Below are 13655 nucleotides of genomic sequence, written 5' to 3' on the forward strand. Positions count from 1 at the left end.
TAATGTTTTTATATTACATCAATTTTAGATTGATTACATGTTGAAATGATAATAAGTTAGCTATATGGGGCTAAATAAAATATAATTAAAATTATTTTCACCTGTTTCTTTTTGCTTTTTTTAATGTGGCTACCAGAAAATTAAAAATTACGTATTTTGTTTGCATTATATTTCTATTGGAAAGCGCTGATACAGACAGTTAAACTACACCAGAGCCAAAAGCCTACAGGACGGTCTACTGCCACAACATTTGGATCTAGGAAAGACTCACTAACATTCAAATGGTTATGTATAAGTGATTTTACTCAGAAACTGTTTGGCTTTGAAGAAATATAACTAGTGTAATACCAAAATTAATAGTTCACATTACCTTTTTGTCTTCCCATTCTTTGACTGAGTTGTTCTGCCCACTTGGAAAGTGCAACACACCTCCTGTGCTGGCAGATAACAGTGGAGGTTGAACCTTGCTAAGGATCTTTGAGCAGAGCCTGAGTGAATCTGTGAGTTCAGACAAGTGCAATGTCTGGAGATGGCTTGTCAGGGCAGAAACCATCCTGAGCAGCAACTGGGGCAAGTGTTCTGTCTGGATTTCAATGTAAGTCTCCTGAAAATAAAAAGGAAATGAGAAAAGCTTAAACAATGTATAATACAAAAGTTATGTTATTTTATTTACATTTAATCTATACAAAAAAGGAAATAATTTTACTCAACTATAATATATGTATCATGCTCTTAACATTGTATGGTCATTTTGTTATTAATGACATAAAACTTCTATTCCCAAATTCTCAATTTATGTACTTCAAAGCATATATTATAAAATAACCCCAGTTTTATCTGCTACATCACTGGAATTATAACAAACGTAAATGCAATCAGTTAAAAACAAAACAGGCTGAATGTCATACCTGACACAGCACCCTCATACTTCTAGTAGGCTTCAAAATGAGAAAGCAAAGAATTGAGAGAAAAGATAAGGGGAAAAGTTTCCAACAGTCTTAATTTAATAGAAAGAATCATTAATAAATACAAATGCAGCATTAGATCATTATACACTAAACATTTAAGATTTCAATAACATGCAATTATAAAGTATATTCCATATATTAGGTAAGACTTGTATATGTAATATATATATATGTCAGAGGACAAAAAACACTTGGAAAATCTTATGAAAAAAAGCTATGCCAAAGGGAAAGAAAATCAATCTAATTTTAAAGACGAAATTTATTTGAAGATAAGGTTTGTCTCCAACATGAAATATTTAAACTATGTTAGATTTCCTTAATAATTTTTTACCATGGTGATCTTACCAAAGAAACTATATCCAATAAAAAATCCACCAGCAGGCAGAAACTGGTCAGCTGTAACTCAGATGACTCGCTACTGTCTCCAGGCCCAATCTGAAGTCTGGCGTGCAGCGTCCTCCTAAAAGGACAAAGTCCACTTTAACAAGTATACTGTCAACTGAAATGAATACATGTGACAACATCATTGTCTTCTTAATGAGGGTCAAGTCAACACTGGGACACACAGGGTAATGTTCCCGATGAAGTACATTCCTTTCCTCCACGACCTACTGTAGCTCTACATGGAAAATTCCCAAAGCGAGATTTCTAAGCTTAACCTCTCCCTATAACTCCCAATCTGCACTTTAAGTGTCGTAGATAGGTCTCATTTGGGGGGACTTATTTCCCATTGCTCCCACTATAGATATCATTTCCTACTTAAAATGGATTATTTGCTGCTTGATTTCTAACCTCAGGGCCTTTGTTTATACAAATTTGTCCTCCTGGATTGCCATCCTCCCCAACCTCATTCTCTCATATCCAGAATGCATCCTTCCTTCAAGGTTTGAGATCAAATGTTACCTCTTCCAGGAAGCCTCTTCTGACCCAAGTAATAGGATCATTCCTCCAACAAATATTCACATGAAATCATATTAACCCTATGACCATACATTGCCCTACACTCTGAAGACACAAAGTTCAGTAAGACTATGATATAGTCCCCAACCAGCAAGAAATATAAGCATATAGACAAATAAATGTAACAATGTGACCGTATAGGAGAAGATGATTCTAATGAGAGACTTGAGGGAGTCATGGAAGGTTAAGGAAAGGTGGGTGAACTCTGTTTAGGACCTTACCAGATGGGCAAGGCGAAGACTATTTCAGAAGAAATAGCATGAGTGAAGGCTCAGCAGCAGGAAAGTTAATCTGTGTTCAAGTAACAGTCCGAGTTGGCTAAAGAAGGATGGATGTGTGTGTCTATGAATGTAGAAATGAGGGCTAGGTAGCAAAAATATACTCATAATTCCTATATATTCCTACCACATTTTAAGCTTTCTATTAAGGAATTTATAACTTTTAATTTAATACTAGGAATACACATGTGCATGTCTTACTTGTTCTCACCATAAAGTCTCTGAAAATAGGGACTGTTTATATGCCTCACACAGTGCTTTTCAACTAGGTGCTCAGTATCTGCTGAGTGAGTAAGCAAGCAACTTTCTAAATCGTTAAAAGATTAACATAGCACATCAGCATTTATATTTTTAAAAGACTTGTAATTCTGAGATTGCAAACGCTTACTTTTTGACTACATGCTCCAGAGACTTGAGAGGTTAATTTCGTTCTGAAAGGATTTGGTCTGGAATCCAGATAGAGATTCCACTCAGGTTCACTAGTGTTCCTGGGTTTTCATAGCATTTTTTAAGCTTTATGTCCTAAGGGGTGAAGGGCTTTCATCACTCACCAGGAACAATATGGGCTGGTTTAATGGCTTTAAAAACACAAGAGTGACCAAGGGATTTCTTGTTATTCAAAGAGGAAATCATTTTGGGAAAGTGTGTTGAGTCAGCAGCCCAAAATTTGCTATTTTCTCTACAACAAAGAAAAACCGGCTTATTATAGGGAAAATCTTTTATCCATGCTGGTGACTGAATAACTCATCTCTAAACTCCTTTGCAATTCATATGAGATTATATGAGCAATGATTCCACATTCTAAAGTGACATGATAGAGCCAGATTATGACTATTAAATAATTAATAGTTGTCAGTAGTAGAAGGTATAAAAGAACATTCTTTTCCTTAGAGTCAAGAACTTAAAAAAACACATAAAAGGCAAAAGCTGGCTCTGGATGCTATTAAATTAAAATGAATGAAACAGTTTAACATACCTACAACACTCTTCAAACCAACGTGCAACGTAATCCCACATATAATAAGGCTCAAAGGAGTTAAAAAGAAGGTTGGCAGTTTTAATCAGCTCTGCTGTTTTCTTATTTTCCCTTAATTTACTAAAAAAGGAAAAGAAAAACAAAAACTAATAAATATTAACATTTATTTTTTTCAACTTTAAATGTGAGTGCAATGCTATTTAGGGCAGTATACATTCCTAAGTAGTTGCTAGAAAACTTGCTAGTGAGAAAAATGCAACAAATAATTTTTATCTACTGTCACTCTATTATTTTATGTGTAGTTATTTTTCAAATTTGAGTGTTCACAACTCAAATGTATGACCAAGATCAGAAATTAGCCCCACCTAAGAAAAAACAGCTGTGCTTCTGGCAAAAGAACAAATTCTTTTTGAACTATTTTGAGTGCCTGACTGTTCATGTGGCATTAAATTCTTTTGTTTCCCTTGCACATATAAACTGAGTAGTCATATGATTTTGACAGCCTTGACTGTGAAATAATTTTGTCTGATTTCCTGTGCTCTTCAGGATTTGCTTAAGAAAGGTTAAGTTTATTTTGGTGAGTTTCAATCAAATTATTCTTAGCCTGAAAACCAAAAAGAGCTAACACTATAAATAGCCATTATTATTGAAGTTCCATCAGGGAAAAATAACTTTATTATTTCAAGCGGGAATCCTTTAGCCTATTAACTACCCACCTATCTACCATCTCCTGCCATCTTTCCTAACAATTAAAAACACTGGTTCTAGGGCCAGCACTGGTGGCCTAGTGGTTAAGTTCAGCATGCTCTGCTTTGGCAGCCTAGGTTCAGTTCCCAGGTGTGGACCTACACTGCTCTGTTAGTAGCCATGCTGTGCTGGTGGCCCACATGCTAAAAAATGGAGGAAGACTGCCACAGATGTTAGCTCAGGGTGAATCTTCCTCAGCGAAATAAAAAAAAAAACCCACTTGTTTTTAAAAATAATGTGGTACTGTCAATGCAATAGCAAGTTAGAGCACAAGAGACTAATTAAATACTTCTACGAGGCAATATAAATTATCAGGCAGAGTACAGAATGAAATAGAGTATCAGGTTAGTCACTATTAACTCCTCAAACAAAAATTACAGGGGACCATATTTATCAGAAATCAAAAACAGTCTTAAGGGGATGGCCTGATGTCGTAGTGGTTAAGTTCGTGTGCTCCACCTTGGTAGCCTGGTGTTCATGGGTTCGGATTCCTGGAGCAGACCTATATACTGCTCATCAAGCCATGCTGTGGCAGCATCCCACATACAAAATAGAGGAAGATTGTCACAGATGTTAGTTCAGCAACAATCTTCCTCAGGAAAAAAGAGGGAGATTAGCAACAGATGTTAGCCAAGGGCCGACCTTCCTCACCAAAAAAACAAAAACGTATCTTAAAATATTTTAACATATAAAAGTACATTTTCTCCAAAGTCTCACCAAAGAGACACTAATGAAAAGCAAGCTATATAAAAGAAATTGTAGTGTTGGAACCTTTGTCATATTATGACAGATAAGACTGGAAAAGAGGTGGGCTGCTTAAAATAGAGAAGAAATGAAAAATTACGACTTGGTCAACATGTATCTTATTGCTGCCTTAGAGAATAGGATATGCTAATTTTATATGACTTGTCCCAGGCATTCAAAAAGTATATATATTTATATATATCTGAGAGAAGAAATAACCATAATTTGAAAAAAAATTTCTTCAAAAAACACTCGGTGCCCTTTGATTCACTTAACTCTGCGTTCAAGTCTTTTTCCATGATTTGGTTGCCTGAGTGTCAAGTCATGAAGAGGCACTACCCCATGCAAACAACCAAGCCTAGTTACCAAGCAAGGTACAACTCCCATTAACTGACAAGGTGTAGTTAATCTCTTGTGAGTTTGGTGGGTGTGAATAAACTCCCTGGAATCTATATTTTTACACTAACTGCTAAAATCTCGTTTTTGAAACTGGTGAGACTGAGAACCAACCCTGGGCTGTGGTGGTTCTACCATACAGCAGTCATGCTGTAAATGCCTGTTTGAAAGATCAGTGCAATCAATGATGAGAGCTCATATTACCAAAATACAGTGATATTTTAAATCAGTTTACTCCTTCAGAACACAAACTTCATAGAGTAGTGTCCACTTTATGAATATTAGTAAATGAGGACACCTTTGCGACGGGCTTAATTTTTTGGTAATCCACCTGCTTAGCTGAGCATGATCCTTGCTGAAGGCTGGTTCCATCTGAAGGTCCAGTTCTGCTTTACATTGAGAATATAATGTTCTAAACACTTCGATTAGGACATCTTCTAGAATTACAGGTCCTAAAATTAATATACACATTGAAGATAATAATTAGCATTGACAAATCATGATTATCTGAAAATCAGCCCAATTACAGAATGCTTTAAAACAAGTATTTTTTAAAAAGTGTTTTTTTTCCTGAAGCTAACCTTCACATTTTGACAAGCTAACAGTAAATAACTGAACAAAAGTTTATTTAACTATAGGTTGACATACTAGAAATTACAAAATCAGAGAAATTGGTTTTGCCAGTTCATAGCTCTCTCACCTTGGAGAAGATATTTGACTTCTTTGAGCTTCAGTTTCCTCATCTAGAAGGAGGATAGTAATAAACTTACAGGACTGTTGTCAGGGTTAGGAAGAGTACTTGTAAGGTGGGTAGCATAGCTCCCAGGATATATGAGCATTCAACAAATGCTACCAATATTATTACTACTGTTAATTTAAATACAGAAATGCACGAGGCTAACCTTTATTACTGTTTTTTATTAAATTATTTATTAAACTTTATTTTCTGTTTATTGCTGTAATAGATGCCAACCTCCTTCAAAAAGTGCCTGAGCTTCATTTATTATCACATAATAGCTAAAATAAATTCTCAAAGCCATTGATACAACTCAAGTTATTTTTATATTTAAAATTTTTCATATTTAAGAGTTGGTGAGACAAGCATATTTGCTAAAACATCTGCATATAATTTAATAAAATTATATACTTTATTATTTTACTCTTGCTAATATTTATGGTTTTTCTTAATTTCTGTCCCAGGTGCCATAACTAACTTCCCACTAGGTCTAATATATAAGAAATATACAATGAAGAAAGGGAAAACATACAAAACAAATGGGATATGGGGAAGGAAGTTGAGGGATATAAGCCAAATATTTTGCTCAAGTCCTTGAATTCTGTGAAACTATAAGATAGCCCTGACAGATCACAAATGTTTCAATTTTAGTAACTTAGTCAGGATTAGGAAGAGTTTAGATAGTATCTTTAAAATGACTCCTCTGCTACAAACACAGTACAGGGTTGATATGTGACAACATACCAGTTGGATGTACATCTGTATTTTCTTAATATCCTAGAGTCATTTTTAGGTAAGAAATCATTGAAAACATGTACTTAAAGGCCTCAAAATATAGCAATTTTTCTAAGTAATGACTTTGTTTTATTTTTATCATGAAACAATACAAAACAACCACATATGACCTTATGCTCTAGGAAGTATATATTACCTAGCTCAGGTTTGTCCAGTAAACTGATTAAAATACGAAAAGGTTTTAGATCCTGCATTAAAGTGCTCTCTTCTCCAAATCCATTCACTTGTAAGATCCCCACCATTGCCTTTAAAAAAGAAAAAGTACACTAGTCATTTAAATAAACAAATTCAAAGATTTTTTTCTAAAAGAAATATTTTTAAATACAACCATATGTAATGGAGATTTACATTCCCCACTGCTTTTCTGAAGCTCTTTCACTGAAGTTGGCTTTTTCCCTCTGCTAGGGGGAAAAAAAATTATACTCATTCGTCTTGAGAGAAGGAAAAATGCTTACATTTTCTCTAGAAAAAAAGTGGAAAAGTTAAAGAAAATCTAGAAAAACAAATTCATGAGTTATTTGTTTGCCCAAAAGATAAAAATATTTCTAAGCAGAACATCCATATGCCCCAAACTATGCCACTTCATGGTAATATCTGCTAGTATACAATTATTTCCCCATTAGTGACTCAAAACTAACTACATTCTTGTAATCTGACTCATTTTAAAATGCTTCACATACTACGTATTTTCTCAGATTATTTTCAGATATCTTCAACAAATATAATTGAAGTAAAAATAATATGACATAAACCTATAGATCATTTTAACATTTCCATTACAATAGTAGTTTTATCACATTTAGATTCCTGTTGCAACCCACATTTCCCTGGGAGGAAATAACATAGGTCCTGGCTTGTTTTTGGAAAAGCTCCAACTTTCATAGGGCAGACAGGTGAGAAGCTGCAACTATATTTTCTTTAAAGATTTTTTCCTTTTTCTCCCCAAAGCCCCCCGGTACACAGTTGTATATTCTTCGATGTGGGTCCTTCTAGTTGTGGCATGTGGGACGCTGCCTCAGCGTGGTTTGATGAGCAGTGTCATGTCCGCGCCCAGGATTCGAACCAACTGAAACACTGGGCCGCCTGCAGCGGAGCGCGCGAACTTAACCGCTCGGCCACGGGGCCAGCCCCAGCAACTATGTTTTAATAAAGTCATGAAAACAAAGTAAAAAAAGAAGTCTCTGGACTTACAGAGAAGTGATTCTAGCTTATGCTTATTCGCTTTACAGTAGTCATTTGCTTGTTATAGTCATTCTTAGCAAGTTTGTGAGTCGTGTCTCTACCCCTTCAACTGTGAATCAATTCAATTAAGGCAGGACCTTGTCTTAACACTTGTTGAGTAACTCTAGTGGTCAGGGAGTTAACCAAAAAAATAAAATGAAAGTATTCATTACCTGAACCAACAATTCTTTTGAAAACGTAGTGAAATAGTAAGTGGCATGTTCTTCAGGGTTACTGTGTCTTGTGCTTCTGGGTCCTATGATAGCACCGTTGTTATCAAAACCTCCATGAAAACAAATTACAAAATAAATTAAAATGGAATTCCCAAAACTGTTGTTTACTAAATACCAAAACAGCAAATATCTCAAAAACAGCACTAAACACTTACCAATTAGTAGCCCAATCAATGTCAGCAAGAGAGATCATTTTAGATAGTTTAATAAAGGGAAACCAATTCAATATGTAAGTGAGTATCATAGTATTCTTCCAGAATTATCTTTTTTTTTTCAATCTTATGAACAGCGAAATAAATGAAGATTCAGAAAATCCAAGGTAAGTTACATTGTCCACTCTCACTCCAGGTGGTGAGGAGTTGTGAAGACAGGCCAAACACTCACAAAAAGCATGGAAGAACAAAGTGTACACAATGTTTTACTGCCTGAGTGGGAGACTGGAACCACGTGTGGGACAGTAACACTAGTCTGATTCCTTTGATGACTTCCAAGTTTTAGAAATTATTTCATTATTTTATTAATTTATCCTTCTTTGTTTACATACTTATAGAATAACCACCTCAATTTATAAGGGGGGGAGGAAATCTTGTCAAAGGGAACATGACCCATGGATTAAAATAGCTTCTTTGACTAAGAAGTTTATTAAATTTCTTCATGCAATATACAATACTGTTTCTATTTTTATTGTCCATTTAAGCAAAATTTTAGTTTCTTCATTTAGGACATACACACAACCTGATAATATTTAAGTATGGCAAATTCCTCTCCATCTTTTCCCAGCTAAGACCAACCACATCAAACACCTACCAAGAAGCCATGCATAAAGTCTTCGGTTCAGGGACATATCCCTCCTTAGTACTACATGAAGGGCTGCTGACAAGATCCTGATCATATCTGGTCGAGTGGCCTGAAAAAGTTAGGAATGTGGTTGTAGTTAGTCACATACAAAAAAGTATGTCTTTCTTTCTCTTTAAAAAAATAGCACCTGGCAATACATTCAGAACTTTAGGACTTATCAGGTACTCTCAAATAACATTATCTTATTTGATCTTTCAAACATAAGAATTGCTTCCGCTTTATATATTAGGAAACATTAAAAAAGTTGAGTAACGGAGCTATTTACTTGTGTAGTTGAAACTCTAACTGAATTATTTTAACCTCCAGTTCAAAGTTCTTCATCCTATCCAATATTAGCAAAATCTGACACAAAACAAAGGAAATGGAGCAAGATGGGACAAATACAAGGAAATCATATGCCTTCAGTCTTTCACATTCACAGTGTTGTCAACTTGACTACAAACTCTTTAGACGTTTGCTATCTTCATAAATTTTTTAAAGAACAAGAAATGAAAGACTTGGAATTTATCTTGAAGTATTTCAAACATATAGAAAAATATAGAAAACAATAAATGCTTTTGTACTCATCAGTCAGCTTTAACAAATTTTAACATTTTGTTCATTTTACTCCAGATCTTTTAAAGAGAAATAATTCATTTTTTATTTACATCTTTCTTAACAGCCTTAAGTAGGAGTTCAAAAAATGATTTTCTAAAGCAGATCTGGTTTTAGCTATAAGAGGTAAAGTTAAAAGAACAGTAAAAGGAAGGCAGCTAATTAAATCGCTGTTAGTTTTAAGATTATTAGACAATCACTTTAGAATAGGATCTTGGAATCTGAGCATTAGAAAGTAATGTGGAAATCAACTAGTCTAACAACCCTTCTAGAACAGAAGACCAGAGCTTCACAGGGCCTAAATATGTAGCTGAATTCCAAAGCCTGGTTAGAGCCCCAGCTGGACAGAGAACTGATCTCTCCTTAACCATAGACTAGTGAACTTCTTATTTCACCACGCCTTTTGACAGTAGTAGAAAGGGATACACCCAGCTTATTTGTTTGAAAGGAATCTTAGAGCAACAACCGAGATGTCATAGAACACAGATCATCAGAAGTCAACAAATTACAGTCACTCATCTGAACATAGATGTCTTCTATTACTCTCAGCAATTCTCAAAGTGTGGCCCCCAGACTCCTAAGGATCTCACACCCCTTCATGAAGGCCATATGGTTAAGAACCATATTCATAACAATACCAAGATGTTATTTGCCTTTTCTGCTTTGTTAACATTTGCTCTGATCATGTGATAGTGGGTAAAACTGCTGGCATCTCAGCAAGAAATGAAGCAGTACAGCAACGGCATCCACTGTACTTGTAGTCACTGTATCTTTTACTGCTATGTACTTGCAGTCAAATCAAGAAGAAAAAACAAAGCCAGGGGTGGCCAAGTGGTTAAGTTTGTGTGCTCCGCTTCTGCAGCCCAGGGTTTTGCTGGTTCGGATACTGGGCGTGAACGTGGCACCCCCCTCATTAGGCCATATTGAGGTGGCATCCCACATGCCACAACTAGAAGGACCCACAACTAAAGTATACAACTATGTACTGGGGGGATTTGGGGAGACAAAGCAAAAAAAAAAAAAAAAAGCCAGTTTCACTTAAGAATGTTCTTGATGAAACAGCAAAAACTTATTTTATTAAATATTGACCCTTTAGTACATGTCTTTTAACATTCTGTGTAATAAAATAGGAAGTACACATAAAGCACTTGTGATGTGTACTGAAGGATGATAGACGTCTCAAGGAAAGGCACTTAAGTGACTCTGAATTGTGAGCTGACCTACCAGCTTTTTTCCAGACTTTTTTTAGGTAAAAGTCTATCACTTTTACCTAAAAGCATGACTGACACAAACTGTGATTATTCAGGCTTGGGCATGTGGCAGACATTTTCTAAAAAATAAATAGTCAGCCTGTCACTTCAAGGAAAACAATATTCATTGTTACAAATAAAATTTGAGTTTCCAAGAAAATTAGAATTTTGGAAAATTTGTATTTGCCTTGAAATTGTATTGTGTTGAATTGAATTGGCTTGAAAGCCTCCTAACGCCTAAAAAAGTTTACTGATGAGATCAGTGGTGACAGTAATGAATGTGATAGTTTGTTATTCTATAATGAAATGTGTTAACATTTGGAAGATCTGCATGTCAGTAAACCAACATTTTCCAAATAACCAATCACGATGTTACAAAAGCATGTATAGGTAAAAAGACCCATTCAAAGTGCAAGATAGACCAGCAGATTTCAATAAAACAGAATACAAAAAGTTCACTGATATGGTTTTAGATTCCATATTGCAACTAATTTTGTAAAACTACAACTTTGTCGAGTTTTGGTGTAGTATCAAAGAAGAATGTGCTATTTTGACAGAAGGACTATTGAAATACTCCTTTTTTTCCAACTTACTTATCAGTGTGAGATCAGATTTTCTTCACATACTTCAAACAAAAGAAAAAAATCACAACAGATTGAATGCAGAAGTGGATATGAGCATTTTATTCTATTAGGCCAGACATTAAAGAGATTTGCAAAAATACAAAGCACTGCTACTCTACTCATTAACTTTTTTTAATGCGTTGGAAAATAGTTGCTTTCATGAGATGTTATTTATATGAATGCAGTAACTTTGTTATTGTTATTTTTAAATGAATTAGTAAATACTGAAAAATTTCTCAGTTTCAATTTCTAATATGATAAATATAGATGGATCCAACCTACATAAACAAAAGTTTTTTTGGATCCTCAATATATTTGTTTTTTTAAAGATTAGCACGAGCTAACATCTGTTGCCAATGTTTTTTTTTTCTTCTTCTTCTCCCCAAAGTCTTCTAGTACATAGCTGTATATTCTAGTTGTAGGTCCCTCTGGTTCTACTATGTGGGATGCCACCTCAACATGGCTTGATGAGCTGTGTCACGTCCACTCCCAGGATCTGAACCCACAAAAGCCTGGGCCGCTGAAGAGGAGTGCATGGACTTAACCACTCGGCCAGGAGGCGGCCCCTGGATCCTCAATATTTTTAAAGAGTGCAATGAGATACTGACACTAGAGAATGTAAGAACTGCTGAGCTATCTATTCAACATCAGATATGCAGATTATAGATACTGTCACAAAATTTTAAAAAGTACAAATGTCTCCCAATCTTATTTTGAGAGAAAAACTGCTCTTAAGAAAGAAGTGACTTCTTGATTCCTACTGACATCACCACATATTTCTAATATAGAAAAAAATTCTATTATCATCTCAAAGGTGTTAGTACTAGAGATTACTCAAGATTAGGGTCAGCTTTCCATGAAATAAATAAAGAGTCTAACAACTCCTTAAGTGCTGAAGCTCCTAACAGCAATCACTCTTTTGGGATACGGTAATGAAGGCTCTCAAGTGACAATTACCATGAATACTTGCTGAGTGTCTATTATAGGCAAGACATAGAAAGACGGAAAGCGGGGCACAAAGATGACTTTGTCATGACCCTTATTCTCAGGTAATCTAATGATTTGGTACAGTAACGGAGGGAAGAGTGTTAGAATTGAGCCTGGACAGGGTATGTGCTTCAAAAACACTTTCAAAATAGCTACTATTTTCATATTGTAAATTACAGAAGGTAAGGCTGGAGAAAATCTTCTTGGTAGGGATACAGATGTGGTGGAGTGAAAAAGTACTGAAGGAAGCTCAGCTGAAAAAAGGTTGAGAAACACTGGCCTAGTGAGATTGCAAATGAAGTTCTTTCCAATTTAAGTCTACCATGACTTAATTCCTCAGACCTTGCTGAGTCATCTATCAGTGTACTGAAAAACTAATAATGTTGAATGTTCGCAAGAGAAAAAATAATGGAAAAGTTTAGGAGTAAAGAACAATAATTTTTTTCAGTAAAGGGCCATATAATAAGTATTTTAGGTTTTTGAGCCACATACATTTCTTTGGTCTATTCTTTGCTTTCTTTTATGAGCCTTTAAAAAAGTAAAATCATTTCTATCTCGTGGGCTCTTTGCTCACCTCTATACTAGTAAGTTTAGATTACATTGAGATGTCTTGGTGGACATTTCTGTGAAAAGCCAGAGGCAGAGTAAGGGCCTCTGGTTTAAAGATAAAAAGTCTCAAAATAGAAACTGGGTGTGGTTTATGTCCCAATTAGGGACAGTATAGGCAATGAAGTGTAAAATTCTTCAATGATTAATAATTCAATTTCAAATGGAATAAAGTAATAAAGAAAGATTTGAGTAGTGCTGATCATAATGAAAATTCACTAGTTATCTACTAACCACAGGTCTTGTAGAAACCAATAATAGTCTGTTCTACTACTTTTTATTTTTATTTTTTGCTGAGGAAGATTTGCCTTGCGCTAACATCTGTGGCCAATCTTTCCCTATTTTGTATGTGAGTCACCACCACAGCATGGCAGACGAGTGATATAGGTCTGTGCCTGGGGTCTGAATCTATCAACCCAGGCCACTGAAGCAGAGTGTGCAAACTTAACCACTAGGCCACAGGGCTGGGCCCTCTGCTAATAACTTTTAAGAAATAAACTTACTTTTCCAAAGTAAAAATTCTCTATACCTTATTACTTTTGTTAGGCATATAGTTCCACCATTCTGAATGCTTACATACTAAGTGTTGCTCTAAATCACTCCTCCTTAAGGTTTAGAACTCGGAAGGATTTGAATGATTTCTTGAAAAATGAGGACAGTGATTAAGTTCCAGCAACGAAATG

At 35.2% G+C, this 13655-nt stretch overlaps 1 protein-coding gene across 7 annotated transcripts in view; it reads right to left on the reverse strand.

The window, feature by feature from the left end:
* The window catches only part of DOP1A (DOP1 leucine zipper like protein A), a 90928-nt gene that overhangs the window by 42429 nt on the left and 34844 nt on the right, over nt 1–13655 (reverse strand). For all 7 annotated transcript variants that reach the window (XM_046674718.1, XM_046674723.1, XM_046674722.1 and 4 more), the window contains 7 exons: nt 8862–8961; nt 7995–8104; nt 6737–6845; nt 5401–5521; nt 3183–3302; nt 1314–1428; nt 371–604 (listed from right to left, as the gene is read on the reverse strand). In XM_046674718.1, coding sequence (XP_046530674.1) covers nt 371–604; nt 1314–1428; nt 3183–3302; nt 5401–5521; nt 6737–6845; nt 7995–8104; nt 8862–8961 — 909 coding nt within the window. The remainder of the gene's footprint in view (nt 1–370; nt 605–1313; nt 1429–3182; nt 3303–5400; nt 5522–6736; nt 6846–7994; nt 8105–8861; nt 8962–13655) is intronic.

The sequence above is a fragment of the Equus quagga genome, chromosome 11 (genome assembly GCF_021613505.1).
Source record: "Equus quagga isolate Etosha38 chromosome 11, UCLA_HA_Equagga_1.0, whole genome shotgun sequence".
NCBI classification, from domain to species: domain Eukaryota; kingdom Metazoa; phylum Chordata; class Mammalia; order Perissodactyla; family Equidae; genus Equus; species Equus quagga.